The sequence below is a fragment of the Xiphophorus couchianus genome, chromosome 2 (assembly GCF_001444195.1).
Source record: "Xiphophorus couchianus chromosome 2, X_couchianus-1.0, whole genome shotgun sequence".
NCBI lineage: Eukaryota > Metazoa > Chordata > Actinopteri > Cyprinodontiformes > Poeciliidae > Xiphophorus > Xiphophorus couchianus.
This window is the reverse complement of record NC_040229.1, coordinates 27,728,329-27,754,291: the sequence shown is the minus strand read 5'-3', so window position 1 is coordinate 27,754,291 and position 25,963 is coordinate 27,728,329. Positions and strand designations below refer to the sequence as shown.

Sequence of the window (25,963 nt, the reverse complement as noted above, 5' to 3'; positions counted from 1 at the left end):
GAGTGGCGGTGGAGGCAGTAAAGGGGCAGATGGGGGAGGTGGGGGGGACAGCAGGTCTCCCCCCTCGGAACAATGTGCTGAATCGGCAGCCTATATATAAGTCTGCCATTTGGACGCTCTAATGCCACTTTACCTTATGAGGGAAGTTCAGCCTGCAGCACCTGCTGCAAACAAAATGCCATAGGAGAGTGGGTCAGATTGTTTTTCACAGACACTCTCACTTACAACAGAGGTGTGCATGCTGGAGGGTGCAGGGGGGGTGGAGGGTGGACTCAGTGGGACGGAGCAGGAGGGTGGGTATCTATAAATTGTTCTACCAGAGTCCAAACAATTAAACAACTTGTTGGGAATGGTGATTTACTGCGACAGCGAGGGGGGCAGGCCTGAACAGGGCAGCAGTAGGGAGGAGGAGGAGGTGGGGGGTGGGCAATTACAAGTCTGAATAGAAGAAGAAGAGAAAAAAAAAGGGGGGGTAGAGGGCGGTTTGATGCGCACGAAATGAAAAGAAAAGAAAGGATGAGCTGGAAGCATTCAGCAGGTAAATCCTGGGAAATGGAGCATTCTCACCCAACTTCCACAAGTGATTAAAACTGCCGGGATGAGGAGTCAGTGACATGGCTGTCCGGACCTGCGTTTTGGGTTTTTTGTTTTTCTAAAAACTCATTGTTGTCTTTCATGCGTGAGCTCCCTCTCTCTTTCTCCTTCTCTCTCTTTCGCTCTGTTACTCTGAAAGCTTCTTATCTGCGGGCGGCCAGAGGCTTATCTCGGAGGTGTAGCGCCTCCGAACACGGGGAACACCCTCCAAGTGCCTTTATCGCGCATTTTCCACCGCCACGCCGTGCGCCTTGTCCTCCCATACCCCCCTGGCCCCCCCACACCGTCCTGTCCCATCATCCTTACAGTGAACTCCAGGGACCAAAGCCTCTTCCTCCTCCTCCTCCTCTTTGTCCTCCTCACGGGAGCCGGGCTGAAAGCCGGACGATCATGGGATTAGAAGCTCAAGTTCAAACTGTCGGATTTCAGCCGTGAACACCCATTGTGGGGTTTTTTTGTTTTTTTTTTGCTTTTCTTTCTGATCACCTCAAGAGTTAAAACCGGTAAAAAAATTTTAACTGAGAGACGATAAAAAACGCGCGTGGTCAAACCTGCGTGACCTACCGCAAGATGGAAAGCCTTCGTTTCTCTCTGTGTATTCCAGACGATTTAGAAAGTTTTCATAAAGCAAGGATAAGAATACGAATACATGACATACTGCAATAAATAAATACAAACACACACTCTAGCTTACATTTTATATGTCTTCATAAACCGTTCTTTTTGTGTGTTTTTCCCCCAAACAAACTATATATATATATATATATATATATATATATATATATATATATATATTCTTTTTATTGAATTAGTTTCTAAGATTTTCAAATAAGCTGCTGTTATATGGGGGGGGTGACATTTGATTTTTAATGTATCCTTAAGGAGATTTTTCTTGAGCGTTTTGTGTCCAAAGTCACTAGAATCAGTCTGAGCTTGTGCCAAAAGAAGTAGTCCGAAATGCCTAAATGAACGCAAATCTGATCTTTAGTTATTTTTATAGTAATAATAATAATCATCATAATAATGATGATGACAATAAGTCGCAGCAGATGAAATCGTTTTGTCCTCCTGCAACAAATGTTGTGATGGAATTTAGACAGCACTGCAGCTCATTTATTTCTGCTTCTAATAAATAATAAGCAAAAAAAAATAAATACAATAAAATTTTTTAAAAAAAACTAAAGCGTTTGTTGGTGTTTGTAGTCGCAGCTGAGCTTGAAAATGAACTCCCCAGCTGCCAACCTTTAATTCGGGCTGCTGTTCGGTGAGTTTCTGCTCCTATCTGTGCGGTTTGGATCCTGCTTTTATTATGCGATTGTTTCTGTTTAAGAGTTCGCGGACTGGAATGAAAAGTCACGCAAATGAACACCCTGCTGTTTTTATTACTAGTGTTATTATTAAAATAATAATAATAATAATAAAATTTAAAAAAAGGAGAACGCGTTTTAAACTTAATCGTGAGACGTTTTCTTTTACGACGAAAAGTTTTGAGAGTTGAAGAAAGCTGATAAAAACTGCGGTCTCGTGCCTAAAGTGAAACTTTTGAGTCGCTTTTTTTTTTTTTTTCCTTTTTTCTCCCCACATTTTGTTTTTTTCTTTTGCTCTTATTTTTGTGCAGGGTATTGTTGGGATTTTAAGCGGCGCGATGCAGCCCGAATTTGCAGCTGTTGTCGCTGTTTCTTTTTCTTGTCTTTTCTAAAAAACAAAAAGCCGAGCAGCCAACGGGACCGGGACCGGACCGGGACCAGACTGGACGCCTCTCTTACCTGGGACTCACTTCTTCTTCTTCCACGTGCGCCGCGCACCCTCTCGCGAAAGAGAGAGAGCAGAAACAAAAACAAAACTTCGGAGGACTCGTCGGCGTGGGTTGAAGATGATGATGATGATGATGATGATGATGATGAGGAGGAGCCGGCGGGCAGGAGAAGAAGCAAAGTGGCTGGGGAGTTCAGTTCGGGCTGTCTTCTGATCCCGGGCGTAAAGTCACCATCTCTGGACTTTTGGTGTAAACTCCCTCTGGTTGCGCTGCGCCGAGGAGGAGAAGAAGAGAAGAAGAAGAGTGCGGTGTCAAGGAGAGTTTCTGCGGCGCTGTCAGGAGTGACGCTCCGCCCCGGGAGCTGCCAGGTTTTTAATTTACACAGTGACTACAATAATAATAATAATAATAATAGTAGTAATTTTAAAAAATAATTTAAAAAAAATAAAGAAGAGTATTTATAGGGTTATTTCCCGTCCGGCACTATGTGGAGGCTTCAGTGAGAGTGCAGGGCAATGTTGGGTAAAGAGGCAGCCGTAGGCTAACCCCTCCTCCCCCTCCCACTTCCTTTCTCACACCCTCTCTCTCTCTCTCTCTCTCTCTCTCTCTTCATCCAGACCTGCCCGTTAGTTTCACGGTCTTCCAAGAAATTTACCTGCAACTGCAGACAACAGTGGGAGTCGGTGGTTTTCTCCCACTTCGACCGCTCTATTTATTGTTTCTTTACATTTCTTCTTCGTCTTTTAGAGATTCAGCGTGTGGCTGCGTGTAACAAGCCCTACCTGTGTCCATCATTTTGTCTTAAAGCTCACAAAATAATATTTTTATTATTATTTTTGTCAAGAATTAAAAAAAAGATTTAAAAAATGTAAAAAAAAAAAAAAAAAAAAGAAGAAAGAAATCACGCCATTATGTTCCGCCTGTGAAATAATTGATGTGGTAAACTGGCTCATCGCTGATCACTTATAATAAGAACAGAACCGTTTTAAAAATCCAAATGGGGATTCAGTGTAGTCTACAAAAAAAAAAAAAGTAATTATAAGTAATAAAAACTCATCATCCCGATTATGTGTGGACACTTACTGTTTTTCAGTCTGTCAAAAAAAAGAAGAAAAAGCGTCGAAACAATTAACTGCTCGCGCTGCTGAAATGAAGTTTGAGCGTCCTGTCAGCGGCACGAGCGTCAGCTGCTCCTTAGCTATTAGATTTACTCTGGCGCCACCTTTCGCCAGGTTTTAGTCGTGCAGTGATGAAACGCCACATCTTCCAACAGTTGCTTTTACAGGCTATTTTGGAATGATTTTAATCAGCATACCGCGGCAGAAATGTACTTATTAAGCTTGACAAATAAACGTGCCGAAGTGAATTTGTGAAATTCCAAGTACTGAGCTCATTTAGCTTACATGATTCGTCACGCCATGTTAAAAAGTAACTAAAACCAATAACTTGTCTATGATTAAAGCATAAAAAATACCTGAAATAGTAAAAGAAAACAAGGAACGATTTAAGATTCCAACAAGGTGGTGTGTAAACCGTTTGCTACTTCAAAGTTAAGAAGCTAAACTTGCTAGCACGTTTGACGTTAGCATTAGTCTTGCCGCTATTATAAAATAACAGCTTAGCCTATGCAGATAGGGGAAAAATGTTCTGCCTGTGCTTTGTTTGTCCTATTAAGACATAAAAACAAGTCAAATGAAGCTCAAGAGACATCACTAATCCATGAATCTGATCATTTTGTCATGTTCAACCATGTTAAGTAATGTGCATAACAGTTAAGACAAAACAATACAGGTGTAGTGAGTGAAAAGCCTGCATTACTGAATGATCTATAAAACCATATCCAGATCATTCTGTCAAATTTTTAAAGTCCTGATTGAGTTTTGCAGTGTCAACCAGGTAATCTCTGTAGTCACATGTGGGGAAACTAAACAACAAAAAAAAGACATAAAAGTTAATTCTAGTAACTTAAGATTTCTTTAAAAGTAAATAAATAAATGAAATAAAAACTGAACAGTGGGTCAAATTTTAGGCTATTGTTGTACACTTCATTTCAACACCCTTCTGATCTGGATTACTCTCTCATCAATTCAATCCATTCGTAGAAAGTTAGCGACTCTGCACTGTCCAGTTTCCCTGAAAATAGTGGCAGTTTCTTGTCCTGCTGCACTTACAGTTTCTGTAGCTCCTGAAGACGTTGAGGGTCTTTCCGAGTCCGAGCCCGCTGCTGTCAAAAGCCGCCAGCTGCCGTTCCAGATCTTTTATTCGCTGCGACATGGCCTGCTTATCGAGCTCATCCCTGGCTCCAGCGTCACTGGATACGTCCATATTTATGCCTCTTGTCACCAGCGGAAACTCTCGACCCTGCTGCCTTTGCTGTCCTTTACAACTTAAACCATACAATAATAAATTAAAAAGAAAAAAAAAGGTCACTTGTTCGCCAAACACCAAATGTTACGACTCTGTCAAGCCGAAGGGTAATAAACAGCAACCAGAATAAAGTTCACAATATATGTTGTTACGTAAATATGGGGATTTCCCGTTAATTTCATCCATTCGTTGTCAATCTGATAACATTCGACCAGAATTCAAACACCACTTCAGGCGGACAAACCCGCATAAAACACTACAATTGTTCACTGCAAATTTATAATGCACTTGATTCACTGCAGAATGATTTACATGCAATCCAAACAAAAGATCACACTCCAAACAGGATCAAGTCTCAGATATTTAAGATTAACAGCCATATGGAAGGTGTGTATTCAGAAAAGTGACCCAAAGACGAGACGGAGGACAAAATAAACACAAAATAAATGGAAAATTGTTAACCTGCCCTCACATACAGTAGTGGAAGACAAACAATTCAAACCCTGGGTGGACTAACAAAAATAAAGAAAATCAAGCTCTAAAGGACAGCAGGAAGCAGTGATAAAACTGTAAAAACAAAAATACAAAATTATGCTTATGAAATCACTTCAATCTAAGACAAATTAAAAACACTCCTGTTAAATGTGAAACCCTTGAACCTTGTTATCTATGGCATATGTCATAGTGTTGAATTAACACCAAAACATTGCATCCTTTTGTTCAGATTCTTTGCGTGATTGTGGTATTTTCCTGACCACCAACATTCCTGACTGTATGGAGACAGCAATGGCGCACGATAATTCGCGTAATGTCCAATCCGGTAATATTCATATATATCAATGCTGATGCCTTGATATATGTCAAGGCAGCAGCTTCTCTCGCCCTTGCCACTATTTAGGAGTAAGTGTCAGGTTACGTTGTGTCGCATTCAATTTTGCAGGAAAAGAAGAGATTCATACTCTTAATGTCCGATTTGCTATAACTATTTTTTGAATTCATAGTCGCCAGCTGGGGTGGAAAGGCTCTCTAGATTCGCCTCTGCCCGTATTCAACTTCTCTGAAATTGTTCAGCCTGGGTCTGGGATGTGTGTCTTCCCACTCAAATCTGTATTTTTGCCAGAGGTTTTGCTTCTAAGGACGGTTAAGTATCGGGTGGAAATTTTAAAAAGACGCGGGCTGATAGCAGCTCACCGCGGCTGCGCCGTGTCCGTCTCTAGGCAACCGTAACGGGAGGGGTGGGGGAGAGGGGGTCCTTTGTAGATCCCGCCAAAGCAACTTAGCTGACCTTAATATTTCCTGTTTTATTTTGGTCAATTTTATTTACACGTATTATTGAGATGTGTGTGATAAGCGTGTCTCTCAGATGTTTATAGAAAAAAAGGAACAAATCGTGTCCTGTATCGGTTCAATACAACTACAGTCTCCTGTCATTTTAGGCTAGTTTAAGCTAACTTGAATATTTACAACCCTCCTGTTGATACACTGACATTACTTACCTGCTGTCTTTCAACCGCTTTGAAAAGCTTTTCTTTAGCCCTCCCCCTCTTCCGTTTTCTGTTTTGTTCCTCAGAGGGTTTTTTTCTGCCGTACCATCTGTAGCTCGTTGTTGACGAGTCCACTACTCCCATTCAAATAAAAAAAAAATTTTTTTTTAATAGAACTACCAAAGATTCCCAAAATGGGAATCTTCGTCCAGGTACCAGAGAGGGGCCAGTTTGGCCCTGTCCCTAGAGCTACCAAAGAGGGGCCAGTTTGGCCCTCCAAGAGAGGGTGTGAAGAGGCGCCTTTGTTATGTAAATAAGGCCATTACTATCCTGTTCCAAGGACAATCAGCGTGAAAGTTGATGTAGTGAGTTTGGCTCTCCTCCCCCCCTGCTCATCTACAGGGATGCTAATTGCTAATGCTTTTTCTGTGCAATCCTTTCTGTGGTATCGGCTGCTTCAACCCAAATGCAGTATATTTCAAGTCCCATGCATAGTTTCTCTTTGCATGGTAATTCTTACAACAAATCCTGATGTTGTTTTCTAAGTTTTGTCCCTCTAGTATCTTGTCTTGACTCTCAATTTTCTTTTTTAAACAACATGTTAACCAGTTTAATAGCAGATGCGCTCTAAAACTTTGTATATTTTGCATCCTTTGTTTACGGCTTTTTTTTGTGCAAACTTTACAACAAAATTAAATGTCTTTTCTTAGTGGTTAAATTATCAGCTAATAAACTGTTCATGATCTACTGCATACGTTTTGTTAGGTCAGTTGTTAACCTAACAAGCAACAACAACTGCACCATTTAATTGATTTTAAATGTGTACTGTAGGCAGAAATGTCTGTCCACTAGCCTATATTAATTATTTAGGGTTTATTATTATTATTTATTATTTACAACTGCTAAAATCTGACGTGACTCTGTTTTTGTTTACATGTCATGATAATCATTACATTCAAAATTGTAACATCTGTTACATTTTAAGTTGATAAGATATGCTTTCACACTGCATTGTGTTAAACAAATGAAACCCCATTAGCAACTTGTTTATCCTCTTGCCTGTGAAAATGCTGCACTAAGAATCACTGAAGGAAATGACAGAACAAAATCTGAACAAGACACTAAGCACAACTTGATTCTTAAAAATGTAAGCAAAAGTGGGGTGGCCTCAGATTTTAGCTGTTGTTGGATGTTTATTTTGTCTTTGGGTAAATGTGAAAAAACAAACACTGTTCAACAAAATCTGCTCAGCATGAGTTGGGGATGAGGCATCAAACTATGGAGAATGTTGTTTTTCACACAAGTACCCTCTGCTGTAGTGCGTTTCCTGCTTTTGGAGCGGTCTCAGGACCACTTGGCATTCACGTATACATTCAAACCGCACTACAGTTCACTTCAGCTGAACCGAGACCTAGGCTTTTAGGAGGACCAGAGTTCACTTCTTTGGTCCGCATTAGAGTTTGAGTACACATTCACACCTCCCTAAATCAACCAAATTTTCTAGGCAAATGAAAAAGAGTATTAACGTGGGCTAAAGAGGGCTGGTGTGAATTTACCCCAATTCTCCTGAAACTTTGGGAACCTGTGGCAGATGTGTGCAAATCCACTCTCAATATCTTGTACATCACATGCCAATGTGTTATAAGTGGGAAAGGAAATGCAATTTTTTTCAACTTGTGGAGAAGATGAGCTATCTTATGCTGAAGATTGCTGTGTATTTTATCCAATTCACTTGTGAAAAAAAAATCACAAATGCATTGAACAAAGATACATTTCAAACATTTTTCATGTACAATATCAGTAAATACAAAGTTACACAGAAGCAGCACAGCGGTGTGGTAATTACCAATGTCTCCTTGGAAAAAAGATCTCCAGTTTGAATCGTAGCCTTGGATTTATTCTGTAGAGTTTGCGTTCTCTCGTGCCCTAGTGTTTGGACTTCCTCTAGCAGTGCTAAAGCATAAATATTAATAATATTCAAAATACCTTGTTTTAGTACATCTAAGTAGCCATCTTGGTGTGTTTCTGTGTTAGCCCTGTGTTGAACTTTAAATTCTCCCTAAGATACATTCTGCCTATCATCGACAGATAACTGTATCCAGTTTTTGGGCCTGAATAAGATGTAAGCTGGTACAGTAAAAATGTCAGAAGAACATTTCTGAATTGCTTGGGTAAAGGTATTGGTCTCTGTAACTCAATTCCGTCAGGGTTGATAAAAATGTAAATGCAATAAAGAACCTTGGATTTGATGAAAATGTTTACATTAAACACTTTGGTGAGCACACTCGAGTCTATGAAACACAAAATTCTGCCTTTTTCACATGCAAATGGTAAAAATTGAGTAAAAAATCTTAAAAATAAATTATCTTCTATTCCATTTACATAATTATCCACTGAAATGTTTTAAAATTAAGAGAAACAGTGCAATTGCACGTCTGTTTGCAGTCATTTTTATATGTATAAAATGTGAGCATACGCCTAAATGTTGAATTGGGGAGTGGGGAGAAGGTGACTTTAACTGCTGTGTATTGAGCGTGAAAGTTGATGTAGTGAGTTTGGCTCTCCTCCCCCCTGCTCATCTACATGGATGCTAATTAGACCATTCAGAGTCATCAGTTTGGCCACATTTGGATGCTAATAACCCAGTTTGGCCCTCTCTCGGTAGCTCTAGGAAGATACCCAATTTGGCCCCTCTTGGTAGAGATAGGAATTTCTCAAAATCCTGGTAGTCCTAGTGTTTTAAACGCGCTTCAGCGCGTTCTTACGGTACGGAGCCCCCTAGGGGACATGTGGATTGTTTTTTTCTTTTGCGTTCCCTCGCAATACTGTACTGGTCAGTTATGCAGCATAATTGAATACTGTAAGCCTTTCTTACGGTGGGCGCCGTACCTTCTGCTTTAATATAAGGTTATGTGAGGTTTTTCCATGAATGTTAGAATCTTTTTGTGAAATATCTGAAGTTTTATATCTTTCTTTAGGATAGAAAGGCACCACAAACCTACGATATAAACAGAAACCTTCCATAAGTAGGAAAGAAATAAAAATACATCCTAATTTGGATTATTTCTGAGTTATTATCGCGGGTAATAAATCATCTGACAGTTTTGATTGTGTCTCTGTTGTGTTCGTAGTCTGAGTGGTTTAAAGGGCTTTCAGTGCCGCTCCATCTTCGCCTTAACAGACATAAACATGCAGTAATAAATCGATTTTCAATCAGTGTTTTGCACCAAACAGTTAATAATAATAAACAAGTTTTCACTGAGTCTCTTTAAGAGCCATATGAATGAAATAAGTAATTATTGATATGACAGGAGCACGAGGCTTTGACACTTAAGTGTGTCGACGTGGGAGTGACGTCACCAGGTATGAATGGGAAGGATACTGGCTTTGTGTGTATTAGGAAGCGGGTGAGCGGGGCGGTCAGTCCTTGCAAAGTTTGGAGCCTGATCATCAAAATGGAATAAATCGATAATTGTGACAGAACAAAGAAAAGGTTTGGAGTTGATTGATACACAGACAGATGAGATTCCCCGAGTTAACCCAGTGAGGCCCTCTACCATCATTAGTTTGTCGTGTTTTTAATAATAAAAACTTGTTAATAGTAAAAACTGTTTGGTGCAAAACACTGAGACAAATTTCTTCTTGTTCTAAATCTTTATTGAAGTTCAAAACAAAAGAAGGTACACATTGTACAACAGCTGAAAATCTGCAGAATTTAACTTACACAATAACATACGAAATTAATAACTGCTTGCTTTGTGGTTATGTCCAGAGCAGGTCACAGTCATCAATTTAGGTGAAGTCAGTTGGCGTATGAAAGAAAATAATGTAATATCTCATAATGAGCAGTAGCCCACACTCTGGATAACCTAAAAAATAATTTTTAATATCTCGAAAACCAAAGCTGCACAAACGACCATTTTAACGGCACAAACCTGCACTAACGTAGCCCAGTTTGGTTTTTTGGGGGCAACATGGGGGGATGGTGAACTCTGGATGACCTAAAAAATAATTTTTAATATTTCCGAAACCAAAGCTGCACAAACGGAGCACTAACCACTCAGACTATTTGCTGAACTTTTTGACGTGGGTGGGTGTCAGCTTCACTCAGCTGAGGGAGCGTGAAGTAGCGGAGGGGCGTCTAATCAGTGCCGTTCCTCTGTTATTGATCATTTCATACATCCACAAACAGCTGTTAAGTACAGAAAGTACCAACTAGAAAAAAATTCCCCACAAAGTCTTTGTGCTCCCTCTAGAGCAGCGCCGTTATGTGTTGCATACAGCGCATACCCACTTTTTGCTACTGCAGACAAATTGTTTGCACAAAATATCGGCATTGCCAATACCAGCTTTAATTTTACTAAGTATTGGATCGGAAAGAAAATCAATGGTATCATATATCACTATTATGAAGTGCAAAATATGACCATTCGACTATTAAATATCTTGTCTTTGTAGTGTTGAATTGAATAGAGGTTGAAAAGTGTTTGCGGATCTTTGTATTCTGTTTTCGCTTGTTTTGTGCAATCGCCCAACTTCATTGGAATTGGGTTTGTAGTTTGATCAGTTTTATATTCAAAACAAAAATATTTGGGAAGTATTTTTGTTTTTTCATAATGTGTAGTTATCTGTTTGTATGTGTTTTTAACTTCTGGTCTGGTTATTTTTGGTCTGTGTGATGACATCATTTTAAAGTATTAAATAAGATGTTGCTCAGTTAATATATTTTTTACTAAACACACTTTTACTCTTCCTTCCAGAATTTCTTTTTTCTTTTACTTGAATACAAATAGGTTGAAGTATTGCTACTCTTGAGTCTAATTTTTAGGTACTCTGCCCACTTTTGCAAATATGCTGATGTTATCATTCTAATTATTCTTTCTGATAACAGGAAAATCAGGTAGGTCAAAAGCAGCATAATAAATTCACGACAGTTTTTTCTTTCTTTCAATGAAGTCATTAAAACTGAATCAACAAAGAATGAGTTTAAAGGTGTACATCTGTATGTGAACGGTACTAGGTTTATTTATTTATTTATATTTATCTTACACAAGATGCAAGTTTTGAACAGATTTTTTTTAGTCTATTCATATTTTACCTAAAAGGTGACAAATCATGCATCTAATGGTGTACAAATATGTAAACAGAAAGGTTTCTTATGTTCATTTATACTGCACAGGATGAAATGTTCTGAAATTCTTTTTTTATCATTGATATTTTTGCCTGAAAGCAAATTAAATTGTGTTAAATTGCGTATGGGTTATTGAAGAAGTCTTATTAACTTATTTTCACTTAAATTATCCAGGATATGTCACATTGATGTAGGCTGAAGATGTTTAAACTTTTTTTTATCATTGTTATTTTCATTCATATTTTACTACTTTGTAGTACAAAAAAAATACAAAGTATTTTACTACAGCAATACTCTAAGACAAACGTAAAAAAGATTTTTATTTGTAATCTGCCGGAAGTTTAATAACAAGGGCTTTATTTTGAAAACCTTTCCGTTTCCGGGTGCGAAATTTAAAAGAAAAACAAAAAAAAAAAAAAAACACGGACGGGGAATGTAGCCTGTCGCTGTTAGAACTGCGTTTCCCGACTACAGTAAGGCTTTAATTCAACCCTTTTCAGCAGCTAAATGTCGGAGCAGCGGTCAGGTTTATATTTAGTAATGAATGTCTTTACTTTGGTCTCCGCGTGATGCAACCAGAAACAGACGAAGAGGAAAACTTCAAGCAACATCCGCTAGTTTTCTTCGACCTGGAGACTACAGGCCTGGGTACGATAACTTATTGTAATAATGGATTAAATGGTAAAGATCAAGTTGTATGCACACAACCCGTAGCGGTAGCGTCACACAAAGTAAGTCTTCCTGAGATACTAAGCTCAGACTTCCTGGTTCTTCTTTAATCGTTTAAAAATGACCAAAAAGACGAGAAAATGTCTGTAAAAAGTGACACTTCTCCGGGATAATTGGCACCTAATAGGTTTATGAAGTAGGAAAACTAGCTGTGAAGTTGTGTGACTCTTTCAGTCGCCTGCAGGGTAAATCCTTTAGGATGTTTTTTTTATTATTATTATTTATTTCCTTTATTTAACCAGGTAAACCCCGTTGAAATCTAGAGCTCATTTTCAAGAGGGACCTGGATGTGTTACGAAGAATTAATCTGCCCGAACAACATTGAAGCAGAAGGTCTGATTTTTAACTTTACTGCTGTCAGAATCAGCTTTATTTATTTAGCTAAACGAAGACAATTCATAAAGTTAAGTTCCTTGTAAGCAGGGAACTTAACTTTATGAATCGTCTTCATTTAGCTTTGCTCAAATAAAGACAAGTAAAATAACATTTTAAAAAGGCGGTGTAAAAAATAACTTTCGCTTTTTAGTAAATATATATATATATATATATATACAGTGTTTTACAAAACATGAAAACAAGCTCCCTTGTAGCTTGAATTAACTGACATGTCTTGGAGGCCTAAAAAGCCCAGTTTCCTTTCAAATAGCTTCTTACATTTCTGACGTTTTCTGTTTTAACCCTTAAACTAAATTTTAACAGAAAAACACAAAAGCCTGAAGAAGCCAAAGCCAAAGTCAAAACGTTGCTAGCAAAGCTAAGGAAATGACAAATAAAGCAAAGAAAAAGACGAAAGCAATGAGCACAAATTAGTTGGAAGTAAGGGGGGGGCGGGGGAAACAAAGGTGTACCTAATCTAATTTAATTTAATTTATCCTATCTATCCATTTATTTTTATAATGTACGGGTCGCCAAAGGGCAAGAAGGCCAAAGCACTTCCTTCCTTCAACAGTGAAGGGTTTCTCAGTTCCCTAACCTTGTTACGATAAGTAATAAAGAAGTTGGGGCAGCAATGGATGGAAATGGTTACATGAAATATATCCAGAATTCAACCGTGGTGCTGGCGCTCATCATCTATCAGCCATAAGCGAAGACATTGGTGTCTCATTCAGGCGATGGCGCGATAAGCCCCTTAGACTTGGGAGCAGCTATGTATGTGCCGTTTTGGGGAAATTGTAGTCTGCGATTTTGACAGAAGATCTATGTATGAACTGTTTCACAGTAAGAACACAAAACACATCATCCTCCTCCTACTGCTTCCGTCAGCCATTGTTTTTGTCGTTTCGCCAGTACTAACATCCGATTGTTGATCACGTGACTCGTGTGATGTGAAACGTTTCAATATAACATTATTGTTTTTAATGGGCCAAAAAAAACGACTACACGTTATCAAAAAACGTGAGTCTTTTCGATATTGCCATGTTTCCATTAAGCAAATGTATTTCCATAATTTTAATTGCCGCAGTTTTCTGGTTAATGGAATCGCAGCTTTCTAATCCAGAGCAAATGATGCCATGCCCTGACCTCTGCATGCTTTCTAATGTCCAGGTCAACACTGCGAGATCATCCAACTGGCCGCAGTAAGCGGCGGCCACTCGCTCAACCTGTATGTCGTCCCCCGCTGTCGCATTGAGCGAGGAGCGGCCAGAGTCACGGGCTTCAAGGTCCGCGGACAGAGACTCTACCTAGATCGTCGCCTCGTCTTCACCAACACCCTCAGAGAGGTCGTGGTCTCCTTCATCGCTTTCCTTCGAATGCTTGGTCGACCCCTTGTTGTCGGCCATAACATCCGAAACTTCGACTGCCCCCTGCTGGCGCGGGCTCTCGACGAGCTGGACCTGAGAGCGCAGTTTGAGGGTTCAGTTTCGGGTTGCGTGGACACTCTTCCTCTGACTCGGGAGCTGCTGAGGGATTGTGGCCTGCAGAGCTTTGGCCAGGAGAACCTTGTCAGGGAGCTGCTGGGGATAAACTACAAGGCCCATGATGCTTTGGAGGACGTGAGAGCATTAAAGACTCTCTATGGCTTCCTTCAGCCGACAACAGAAGTTGTCCGCAGGCATATGTTCACTTTGGGTACTATGGACAGCAGACCAACTGTACCATGGAACAAAAGGACAAAAAGGACGTCGCCGTCTGCTGGAGAATTTCAGACAAACGGGGAAAGTAAAGAAACGACATAACGGAGAAGCCGATACACGTCAACATACAAACATATAAAACTTAGACAAAACATAGGTGATCTGAAACGCTAACTGAAAGTGGGACAGTTTTCATGAATAGTGTAATTGTTGAATAGATTCCCTCACGTCCGGTTGTTTTCCTTTGAAATCTGACACCTAAATAGGTCACACTTTGACGTTCAGTCAGCAGCTCGTGCAGAATCGGCATTATCTACCTGACGTTTTATTTGTGACGAGAAGTTTTTCTTAAACCTAGAGATAAAATAAACCTGAAGTACAGGAGAGAATTTCAAGTGGTAGCGTGGATTTTTGAGCAGCAGATGCATTCAAACCTTTTAACAGGCACAGCTTTTTAATCTTAGAAGGTGATGAGTTCAATCCATATTAGGGCTGCACGATATTAGACAATATTCTGATGACGATGACTTGATGTGGCATCTTTACAGGAAAATACTAATGCGGGAGCACGGCTGGAAAGGGGGTAAAAAACGGTAGTTTCCCAGCCAAAATGGGAGACTTGATATGTATGCACCACAGGAAGTGAAGTCTGCATTGGCCATGTCTCCAGATATTGAATAAATATCAACATCCGTCTTGTTTGGTTAGCTTCATAGCATCGAACTGGCGCAGTGCAATTTGCCAAAAATGGCTTAAAATAATTTCTAGTCATAATTTTCTGTATTTAACAGCTGTTTGTGCATGTGTAAATGATAAGTACACCTCAGAAAGTACAAAGCTGTGCTCTTGAACATACATCATGGCCAAGTGTTTGGGATTGGGTAACATTTAAAACTTCAACAGAGTCTGCGCTTCCAGCAAGCAGTCGTTTTTCAATAGCTGAACATCCAGGCCCTCTGTACGAAGCTAATAGCATATAACAAGGGGCTGGTTTTACCAGGCTACCCTTCCTCTGCTTGTATGTTTAGTCTCTTTGTTCTACTTGAAGGTGAACCTCCAACATGGCTTCCAGGAAACTATAAACAGGATTTTTTTTTTTTCGAATTCTCTCTATACGGGTCGTTTGTCTTAGCTCGTTAGCCTTAGCCTCTCCTCCAGACTCCTAATACGGGCAGTTTGGTTGTTTATCTGAATTATGGTTTCCTAGCCGGTGAGTTTATGTCTCGGTATACGAGAAAAGTAGCGAGAACGTCATTGTTTCAAGAAAGCTGCCGAGAAGTCCTGTTTACAACAAATTCAAGTGTTTTGAATGCATTTGTAAAACAAAATTTGAAAACCATTAACCGCTTTCCTTCCCCTTCAGATATTCAACACTCAATGTTTGTGGTTTTAATGTGACAAAAATATGAAAGACATTTTATTAGTGGAGGTAAAAGTAAAATATAGAGCCCAAATGGGTTTTTCAGTAGCATATCAAGACTTTATTAAACCACTTCACATTCATAGTTTCTGCATTCCCATACAACGGTCAACAAAACTACTAGAGGCTAACTGGAATCCAAGACATTTTTTTCCCCACACAGCTGCTCCGACAGAAACATTGCACAGCCCTCAATCTACAGTGTTCAAAACAGAGAGGCGTCTTCAGACAAGATCAGTAACAGAGGCAACTTCAAAAATATACAAGAACTGTTGATGAAACGATTATGTCGTTAGAATTACAGAACATAAGACGGTAAAACGTTTATAGGAGAAACACTGACATGAGGTAGTCCCATCCTTCTCTTATTTCAGTAACAAAGAGCTGAGACATGAGAGCAGCTAAGTAGAGACGTGTTTAACAAAAGACCTGCATGTAGAAGCAGCTTTATTTATTCAGAGAAGTGATTTTTTTTTTTATTGGGAGGTAGGCAGGATGACAGCATTCATGTTGAAATACTCGTTTTGGGTTTTCCCTTCAAGCAATTTGAATTTCCAAATTTTTCCCCACATGATCCGACTTCCATAAACTCAACAACTTACTCCAAAGTGAAGCAGTTTTCAGACTGAACTTTGCGTGAAAGATGGATAGAAGTTGAGGCTGTCTTTGAATGATCTCATCTTATTCTTGAGATGACTAAATTAATACTGCACATAAATGGGTAATTGTGGTTTATCAACGTCAAGTCCTTCGGTGTTGCTGCCATGACACCTGGGGATTATAACCGTAATGGATTGACCAGCAAGGGAAAATTCTCACCGAATCAGCTCAAAATACTGAGATTATTGAATAATAATTAAAATATATATATATGTTTTAATTTTGAAATGGTGAGCTAATTACTCTGTTCGAACAAGAGTAAATGCTCAAGGTTTCGTTGACGAGAAATTCATGTAAAATCAAGGGTATTCTTAAAGTAATTTAGACTACAGGCATGTTTCTATCCAATTCTGATGCAAAAACTTTTAAATTTCGACAAAAAAGGAAATGCAAATTAGGCCTGTTTCCACCTTCTGGTTTAAAGCAAATCTATCTGGGCACGTCAAGCCTTGATGGAAATGCGGCTTATGGTAACACCAAAAAAAGAAGCTCTTTGTAATCTAGTCAGATGATGAATACTTCAATATAAAATTGGTTAGAAATTGTTCTAAAAAAAAAATAGCTCTACATTTTGTCATCTCAAGGATAATGAGAAATGACTCTTCTAGATGGTAAAATGTAGGACATTCTGGGTCCCAAACTCATAGAAAACTGGACTTATTTTGACTTGGAAAACCAAAAGTGTGGAATTTTGAGATGGAAAACATAAAGGAACCTCGTCTTGTATTGAGTTACTTAAAGACTGGCAAACTCGGCAACCCCCTCAGGCATGCAGCGTTTTGTTGTACGAGCACAGACACTGCATATTTAGTCAAACCAAACAAGACGCGAAAATTCAAAACACACATGCCTTGTAGGATGGAGACAGCTTGGGGCCAACGTCTTGTCCAACCCTGTAGCTATTTGTTTTATATTCAGTCACTGTTCAAATATTAGGACATTTCCAAAAACGTATGCATGCAATGTTAGTGGTAAAAAGCATCACAACCGGCAGGTTCGGCTTCACTTCCACTGGCGGGTCAGCCTGGATACCGGCAGAAAACCGGCCAGTCAGATGGGCGACAGCTCTCGATTCAGCATGCACAGGAATCGCATTGTTGTTATCGCGCTACGTCATCTTAGACTGTCATTACAACGTTTATAGATCAGGTTAAAAAAAAAATAAAAAGGAGAGACTTTCTGGAAACTCATCATCAGTGATCCCCGAGAAGAAAACTAGTTGCTCAGTGATTGTAGTACCTCACAGGACCAGTAGGTGGTGTAAACGTTTTGTAATGCAACAATACCTGATGATAAAACTGTTGTTTTCTGGCTGTTACAGGATTTTTAGTTAATTAAACCTTTGTAGGAGGAAATGATGCTCAAACATATTTAAAATGAGTCTTTTTTTTTATCTGAGCACATCAAGGAGCAGATGTAACCTGATTGCCTTTAATGTCAAGAAAAAAAAAGATTTTATAAACGGGAACTGAATGAAGTTTTGGAAACGTTTAAAAACCTTCCAGTGGCTAATTTATTAGAAATATTTAAAACGGTACAAGTGTTCTGTTTGAGCCTGCTTCATCAAATTAAATGTCCAGCACCGATACAGAACTTGGGTTGTGCACAATTTCTTTATTTATAAGCTGCGTCAACACTATTAGTTAAAGATGACTATTACCCTGCAGGATGATCCTGGATTTGTAAGAAACACCGTCAGAATCCTCAGAGCAGTCTGCTGGGGGCTTACGGTTAAAAAAGGAGCAACAGACTCAGTAAGAAAAACCAGACCAGAGGAAAACCCTCTTTAAGTTCTTAATACCACCTACCAAGTAGTGAACACCAGAAATCCGAGGCCCAATTCAGAACGAAGAACTTCCTAAGAGACGGTGGCGGCATTAGGTGCTCGGTAGGAGCTACAGGAGGCTGCAGGCTCGGAACAGGGTCATCCCTGACTGCGACATGACGTGCAGAGACACGCTCTCGTTGGCCGAGACGAACAGGACGCCTCCCCGCGTCATGGTGACGTCGGAGAAGGCCGCGGCAGAGGTCGCAGTGGCGTCGCCTTCGATGACCAGCAAGATGCTGGCGCTGTCAACTGAGGCAACAGTGTAGTCCTTCACCGAGGCTGGCACCTACAGACCGGTAGAGACGCCCCGATTAGAGGGTAGTCACTGTGTTTGGGTGATTCTGTACAAATGAGGGGAGTTTCATCAGCCTCCCTGTATTAAGTTCACATTTTGCAAATTAAACTCGCACCATACACAAGCCAATGCACACCAAGTGCTAATAAGTTTCTTAAAAAAAAGAGCCAGACATTGGATAAAAAGCAGAGAAAACAAAATACCTTTATGTAAATTGTGAAGCTATTAAACCATTTCGGTTTATTCAGTTGCTATTGCTCAAATTAATTATTTCACTCCTTGTGTAGAGAAAAAGAACATTGTAATCAAAGTCCAAATCTAAATCCAATTGCAAATTTGTATCAAGACCTGAATAAATGTTGCAAACCTCCCCTTTCACCTTGCAATTAGCTACCAGTTTGTTCTGTTATGTTTCTCCTAACAATCAAATAAATTGCAGTGAAGTTTGTGGTTTTAGAATCATTAAATGCCAGAAGGTTGGAAATATGGTGTATTATTTCTTTAAAAAAAAAATTAAAACAAGAATGTGAGAAGAGGAAGATGAACAGTCGTCACCTACTTCAAAATTAGAGAATAATTATGAAAAAGTAGAATATAAACATCTAACTACTTCAATAATTCTTAACAGACGAGAACAAAAACCTCAATATGGACATCAAATTTTATTCAACTGAAAGTAAAGCAGCCAAATAAATTGATCAGAAAAATAACTTGGAGGAAGCTAACTGGGCTAAATGTTTTCAAAGTTAGCAAAAATGCTATCATGCTAAGTGAAAAATCAGCTCTGTTATGAGCAGATCAGCACCTCAGAATATGCTCACTCACCACTCTTATGTGAGTCACAACACAACAGGATTAAAAAGAAAAAAAAACAAACTTCCAACCTGTATCTTCATGACCGTGAAGTCTGGCACCGGGGGGTCATACAGGGTCACACAGGGGTCCGCGGGGTCCGAGACACACGGGAAGATTTTGGAGGAGGCAGACGCCGGCTTGTAGTTCAACATCTCACACAGCGTGTTTACGTCGATGTATTTACGCGTCAGCCCAGCTCTGACGGTGTTGTCTGAGCAGGCCATGCACTCGATGCAATCTAGAAGGACGGAGAACCAGAAAAACAGATCAGGTTGGCAGAGTGGCAGACCTTCAAATGCAACATCGACTCCTAGATAGCCTGGCATTTAACTGGACAAACACTAATGGGCTCTGCATGATCGAGTCGAACTGACAAAATCCGTACTCATTGATGCGGATGAGAATCGTGTCACTTTGTTCTCCGCCTCATGTCGTCCACCCCTTCTTGTCACAAACCCCCGGCGAAAAGTTCTTATATAATGTTTCCATTATATAAGAATCACAATTAAAACACCTAAGTTTGTTGACGCAATAAATCGTTATGCCTCGCCATCGTCCTCCCACTTCCTGTCGTCTTCTTTGTCGTTTTCTTCAACAATTTTGTGAATTTCACTGATGTGTTACAATACAAATACAGCCTCACTTTTCAGTTTTTCATTCGCACAACATTTGGAAATCCATCCATCGCTTTCCTTTCACTTCACCATTATGGGCTATTGATCCGCATAAAATCCCGATGATGAAATGAGCAAAGGTTAAAGAGGTAAGAAAACACACTGATAAACGGCACATACAGTATATGGAAACGGAAAGCTCTCTCTGACCTCCATAGATATACGCGTGAGGCTCATTGGCCCCCAGGAACATGGCCTGGCCTGGCTCCAGGACCACATAGTTCAGGAAGTATATGGAGAAGCAGCCGATGTCTCCTGGGTATTGGGAATGTAGGCGGAGCAACAGGTCGCCGTTGCTGCTTGATGTGTCCTTCCCTGCTGCACCTATGGACAAACAGCCATGTTCAGGAGAATAAGGGTTGCTTTTTCTAAATGCAGTTAATAACACTGTTTGCTGGAGATTTGGGTACGGTGAAGAACTACATGGTGACCCCAAGTGGTGCAAACAGGTTAGTCTGCCTTTCTCGAGTCATCATCAACCTGTGTGAAATGATTTTGCTTGGATAAATCCATTTTTGCTTGGTTCCTGGTGAACATTCACACTAGCTGTTGAAAGAAACATAATTTCGCAGTTGTGTTGTTTCCATTATTAAAATCACAATTAAAACACGTTAAGTTTGTTGATGCAATAAAACATTATGCCGCGCCATCGTCCTCCTACTTCCTGTCTTCGTCTTTGTCGTTTCTGGCAGTAGTAGCATCAGGTCGCTGACCATGTGACTCGTGTGATGCCAAAATAAGTGTTTCAATTGCAGTTTTGCAAAATACACTAATTTCTATACAACCAAAAACATTCCAGCTCAAATACTTTTCATTTAAAAACTTGAGTTTTTTCAACTTTGACACGTTTCCATTAAGCAAATTTATTTTTATGCTTCCAATTTGCACAGTTTGATGGACAATGCCTCCAACAGACTGGCGACCTGTCGAGGGTGTACCCAAAACACCTCTATGGAGATAGGCAACCAGCACCCCTCCGGACCCCAATAGGATAAGAGTGTAAAGAAAATGGATGGATGATGGACAATGGAAATGCTGCTACTATGTATAGAGCGAACAATCTGACATATTAGATGCAAATCCCCCCAGTATGTAGTGTACCCTCCAATTCATTTGGAAGATGTGAATGCACAATCAAATTCTGATACGGACAAAAAACGCAAACTCTGGCCAGCCTACAAACCTAGGTCTTAGTTTGGTGAAAATGAACTCTGGCACAGTCTGAATTCAAATGTGAACGCAAAGCAGACCGGAGACCGCTCCAATAGCAGGAAGTGAACTACAATGTACGGGATTCTGGGTAAATACAACCAAAACAAGAGCGCCAGGCTAATGCTTGCAGGGGAAATACCTCACTTTTTTTTTTTTTACCAACGACAAAATTTGACACTACTCAATTTTTGTTTACATTTTATGAAGAAGGAAATTGGGCTAAGTGTCCTCTTCAGAGGTTTTCATGTTGTTTCCTCCAGTAGTTCTTGGTGCAGCGCCACCGCAGGTGAGGAGGGGAACCAAACATTGGTTTGGTTTGTTTTACAGTGCCGTGTATAAAGCGAACCTCACCAGCTGAAAATGCAACAAGTGTTGAAACTTTGGTCCCCCAATGGACCAACTCTACCACACATCCTAAAACATTTTAAAAGAGCTTGAAGGGTTCATTTAGTTTGGAATTCCGCTGATGGCGTCCTCACCTTCCTGCGTGACTCTTTTAACCAGCTCGTTCAGCTCGTCCACAAACACCTTCTTCTCACAGCTCATCATTTTTGTGAAGCACTTCTTCAAGGCCCGTCCGGTCCGAACCTCATCTCCGACACTGCTCCGTAGCTCTTCTGCTGCATCCCGGCCAACGAGAGCATGAAACTCTGGGACAGCTGAAGGATAAACACACACAAAGAGTTATGGATTCACCGTAAGTGGAACGTTTACGTCCAGTTTCTTTTGTTCTTGTTATTTAGGGACTCACCTTGAAGGAAGCCCAGGATCTCGTCCACTGGTCTGAAGCCACAAAGCCCCTGGAAGCGCGTGAGAGCGATTGCCATTTCTGGTTTGTGGTTGTTGTCTGGATAGTGCTCTGGAAACTGAGCATGTAGGGTGGCAGCTAGCTCCTAAGTTAACCAAAAAAAAAAATCGTAGTAAAGTAAGAAATTTAATCATACATTTAACTACATTGGGTCAGAGACTTTAAAACACAGTTTTAAACTTCCTTTCTTAATCCCTTATGAAATGCTGATCACACCTCAAATGCTGTGTGTTTGCTGAACTCCTGAAATCCTTCTGGTCTGAATTTCATCAGGTCTGTTTACATACAGAAGTTGGCCTGACACAAAAGTCTGTTCCAGCAAGCCGCAGTCTGGACTGATATAAAGTGATCCATGCTAAATGTAACCGAGGTCAGCCTGAAAACTGGATGTGTGCCTGCCTGCGCACTCACCTTGTTGGGGTGGGCCTGTATGGACAAAGCCGTATTGACCGACAGGACTTTGAAGAGGAACGGCAGCTGACCCTGGAAGGCGTCTTTCACCTTGGAGCCCAGGCAGGCGGGGTAGTGGGCTATCCACTGGCCCAAGGTGGTCTGGGCGATCCTGTTGTCCTTGATCTGAGCATCGCCTTTGGGGTGGGCACCCATCCACAGCTGGAGTGAACATTAGTAACTATAATGTTGTAAAGGAATGCTAAAAAACAGAGATTCATACGTTTTGCAGTGGTGACCCTAAGGGGTGGGCACATGGGGGCCATGGCCACTCCTGGAAACGTTCTGGACACCCCAGAGAGGGTGAGACAGTCTTTGGGAATGCATTTCAGATTTAAAAGTGATTTTTATTTTGTGTAAGCAGCAAATTCCAGAAAGAAAACTCCTATAAATTAAAGTGAATTTCAAAATGCTAAATGATGTGATCTAAAATGATTGATAGCCAGCAAGTTGACTCGGGTAGGAACATAGACAAACTGTCAATTATAATTCAGCACAGGGGTGGGCATTTATCTTATCGTTTGTAACTTACCCTGATGAATTTCTTATCATAATAATATTTTCGTGTTAGTTTTACTATTCTATTTGCTCCACTGTTTTTTCATTAAAAAAAACATTTTTAAAACATACCAATAAATTTTAAAATATAATTAAATGCACATGTCACACTTCTTTATGCGAGTGGTCTCCTAAAGAAGTGTATCTCACATGATGTGTTTCTCAAGATCAGTATTTGTGTTTACGGCTGTGACTGCTGTACCATGCACTCACTCCCATACAGTTACCTAAAAAAAAGAAGCAATAAATAGTTCTTATCGTCACTTTTACCGTTATCGCAATAGTGCTACAAAATATCATGATAAAACTTTAACTCTGTAGACATGAAAACTAACCCGGACAGGAACAGTGTGGTCTGTAGAAGGTGGAAATGTCACCACATGAACTAATGACCTTGTCAACACACCCTGCAGAGCAGCGGGAGCTAAATAAAGACCTCTGAATGGCACAAGGAAAAGCAGCTGTTCTACCAACACACTCAGGGAACAACAACACATTTTCTAAGTGTCAGTGCCAAATTGCAAGTGATATTCCTCACATTGAAATGAAAACCCGTGTATTTGCCAGCAAGACAGTTAATTAAAATATGGGTTTTTAAAAAAAAAAAAAATTAAATTTTGTTTACATAAAAACATTTCCTTTTTCCATTAAGCCCTTCTTACCTCTGCATAGGGTTTGTCCCCCTCTATGACTGCCAGGGGGTCTCCGCCAACCACCAGTTTGGCCACCTCACTGTCCAGCCCAATCTTTCCCCATGCATAGATTTGAACTGCACAGGTCAGGGGGAACACTGAGGAGAGAACATCGTCTATTTTACTCTAAAGTCCAATATTTATTGGTTCTATCTGAGACTAAAAGGCCAAACACTTCTAGCAGCTAAAGAACCCACTTTCGTTAGCTTTTTCAATTATGTTATTGGTTTGTACAAATGCTGCAAGGCAATAACATATTTGAGATGCTGGGTGCACTTTCATAGCCCTCAATATTCAAGTCTGATGTACATTTTTTTAAAGATTGAAGTGCTAAATCTAGCAGTGAAAATATAATTAAATGCAGTTACTGTGTGCATTTTAGTGCACACAGTAACTGTGCACTACTGTTATTTTGTGTAATAACACTGATGAAACAAACGAGGAAGGAAATATGTATCAGTATAATCACTGCAATGTTCAGTAATACTTGTAGTGTTGTACATGTTTTCCTCAGTTAGTGCAAATCCAAACTGCTTCTGGTGTTTATTTTAAATTTCTTTTAACAAGTTTTCTACTCATTTTAACCATAGATTTAAACAAATATTTTTGAGCTTTCTTTATACTTTAGGTTCCTAAAATTATTTCATTTCTACATTACCATTCTTTACAGGAGTGGGCATTAAAAAAAAACTAAGTTTCATCATTTCCAGCTCCTCTTTCGACGTTTCTTTAGTTTTTAACCTCTCTAACGTCATGTGTTACACTTAAGCTAAATCGTACCAACAAAACAAGAAACAAATACCAAAATTATTTTTTGACAATTAATTGGCAACAAGAAGGCAACGTTTCTAATATCGACTGGATTCCATAAGCTGATGTTCTCCTTCCGCTGATCAAGAGAACTGATTTAACGGGGGTACGTAAGTCGATAAAACACCGAGCAGTAATAAATGGGGTCTTTGAGAGGCGCGAGCATGTCTCAGATTTACGTCGCGTCGCTAAATGTCCCCAACACACCCGGTTCACAATATGGAGCCGCGATATCTATTATTGTGTTTTTGTTTAAGTGCTACCAGACTCGGTTTCACACAGGAGTATGTCTGCCTGCCTTACGATAAAACACAAAACGCCGACTTAACAAAATGACGCACGTTAAATGACACAACCCGCCTTCAGTATTGCGTGGTTTAAAAACAGACACAGCAACCTCAACATAAATATAGAAAAGCGATGATTTGAAGCAGATTTGATTTGAATGAGGACAATCCACCTCACCTCTTACTTCCTCCATGGCTGCGACGTCGAGAGGCAGCACGTTGCTGACGTCACCTCTCAATGACCGCCTCCGTGGCTTATTTATTTATTTATTTATTTCTTCTTGGCGTTATTACACTTTATTTGGTTCTTATTTGTTAAAATGACAACTTGTACATTCTCCCTGCATTTAATATAATTAATGGATTTTTTTCTTATTAGAGTCAGTTATGTTGACACGCACTTACATAGTATATGTTGATAAATAAAATATTAGGGGGGGGGGGGGGGGGGGGGGGGGGGAGTAATAAAAGAAATTGGGGAAAATTCAAGTTGTTAAAAGCGTCTGAGCCACTGGTCCACTACTTTCACGTACTTTCGACATTGAATTCAATGTTGTCTCTTTTTTGGTAAAGAGACAACAGTTATAAATATATAAAAGTTAGGTGTTTCTTGATTAAGCTTGTACTAAAATCCTGTGCCCCCAACTGATCGTTGCTATGAAAACTATCTACACCAATAGAGAAAAGGAAGACTTTAAGGCAGAAATTGTGATAATCAATAAGACGCAATTCACAACACAATGTTTCTAGCACATAATTATATTGTTTACGCAAAGATTAAAACATTTCTTCAAGATTTACTTTGGTCATATTTTGATAAAAGCAAGCTGCTCCATAAATCTGTTCAGATCCTATTTATGCGTGAACAGTACGGTATGTCAAGGATGGTAATAAAAGAAATAGTGGCTCCTCTTCGTGTAATATTTTGCATATATATAAAGTTTCTCTGGGCTTACTTTTCAATTTGCTTGTTCAATAAATAAAGCCATATTGGAATCTACGGCATGTCATTTTGTGGTGAGACTTGAAACAGTTTTAGTGACACATGGTGGCCGAAATTTTAAGTCTTTATCATTTTTGCTTAAATTTCTACTTCGTATTTTTCAAGTATGTTTCCTTTCATCGGAATAAGACTGATCAGCGTCATCTTTGTAAGGTTTACATATTTATTAGGAAATCTAAAAGTCAGGCAAATCAAAATTGTGTAAATAATCCTCCATTTTACCGTAATACTAGTCACTGGTGCACACTCGAAAGATAAACAAATGTTCTTTATTT

The 25,963-nt window shown here is 39.7% G+C and overlaps 3 protein-coding genes across 8 annotated transcripts in view; 1 reads left to right on the top strand and 2 right to left on the bottom strand.

The window, feature by feature from the left end:
* LOC114150585 (transcription factor SOX-6-like) overlaps positions 1 to 2,884 on the bottom strand; it is a 145,379-nt gene extending 142,495 nt beyond the window's left edge. Inside the window, exon 1 of one of the 3 annotated variants that reach the window (XM_028027097.1) lies at positions 2,361 to 2,884. The gene's annotated coding sequence lies outside the window, so the exon portion shown is untranslated. The remainder of the gene's footprint in view (positions 1 to 2,360) is intronic. The other 2 variants (XM_028027109.1, XM_028027087.1) reach the window with 2 other exon arrangements.
* Positions 417 to 16,775, top strand: plex9.2 (PML-like exon 9.2). Of its 4 annotated transcripts, XM_028027353.1 has the most exons (3): positions 11,771 to 11,805; positions 11,912 to 12,063; positions 13,607 to 16,775. In XM_028027353.1, exons 2-3 carry the CDS (start codon positions 12,030 to 12,032, stop codon positions 14,236 to 14,238), a joined length of 666 nt encoding a protein of 221 aa, XP_027883154.1. In that variant the 5' UTR covers positions 11,771 to 11,805; positions 11,912 to 12,029; the 3' UTR covers positions 14,239 to 16,775. The 4 variants fall into 4 exon arrangements, with proteins under 4 accessions (XP_027883155.1, XP_027883147.1, XP_027883138.1 ...); XM_028027354.1 differs by lacking the exons at positions 11,771 to 11,805; positions 11,912 to 12,063 and adding an exon at positions 417 to 639; XM_028027346.1 differs by having other exon boundaries at positions 11,640 to 12,063.
* Positions 16,766 to 24,934, bottom strand: mpi (mannose phosphate isomerase). The gene is made up of 8 exons (XM_028027256.1): positions 24,864 to 24,934; positions 23,559 to 23,686; positions 22,300 to 22,500; positions 21,832 to 21,973; positions 21,560 to 21,739; positions 20,019 to 20,192; positions 19,224 to 19,432; positions 16,766 to 18,330 (listed from the first exon to the last, which is right to left on the bottom strand). The coding sequence occupies exons 1-8, from the start codon at positions 24,877 to 24,879 to the stop codon at positions 18,112 to 18,114; spliced, it is 1,269 nt and encodes a 422-aa protein (XP_027883057.1). The 5' UTR covers positions 24,880 to 24,934; the 3' UTR covers positions 16,766 to 18,111.
* Between the last annotated feature and the right edge of the window lie 1,029 nt (positions 24,935 to 25,963).

What these genes read in the sequence shown, in the direction of transcription:
- plex9.2 (XM_028027337.1), top strand. Translation starts at nt 11,902, where the DNA reads ATGCAACCAGAAACAGACGAAGAGGAAAACTTCAAGCAACATCCGCTA. An exon ending in CCTGGAGACTACAGGCCTGG is followed by an intron (nt 11,981 to 13,606) that starts GTACGATAACTT and finishes TCTAATGTCCAG; the next exon opens with GTCAACACTGCGAGATCATC.
- mpi (XM_028027256.1), bottom strand. An exon ending in TAAAAGAGTCACGCAGGAAG is followed by an intron (nt 20,193 to 21,559) that starts GTGAGGACGCCA and finishes GTTTGTCCATAG; the next exon opens with GTGCAGCAGGGAAGGACACA. An exon ending in TCACGGTCATGAAGATACAG is followed by an intron (nt 18,331 to 19,223) that starts GTTGGAAGTTTG and finishes ACCGGTCTGTAG; the next exon opens with GTGCCAGCCTCGGTGAAGGA.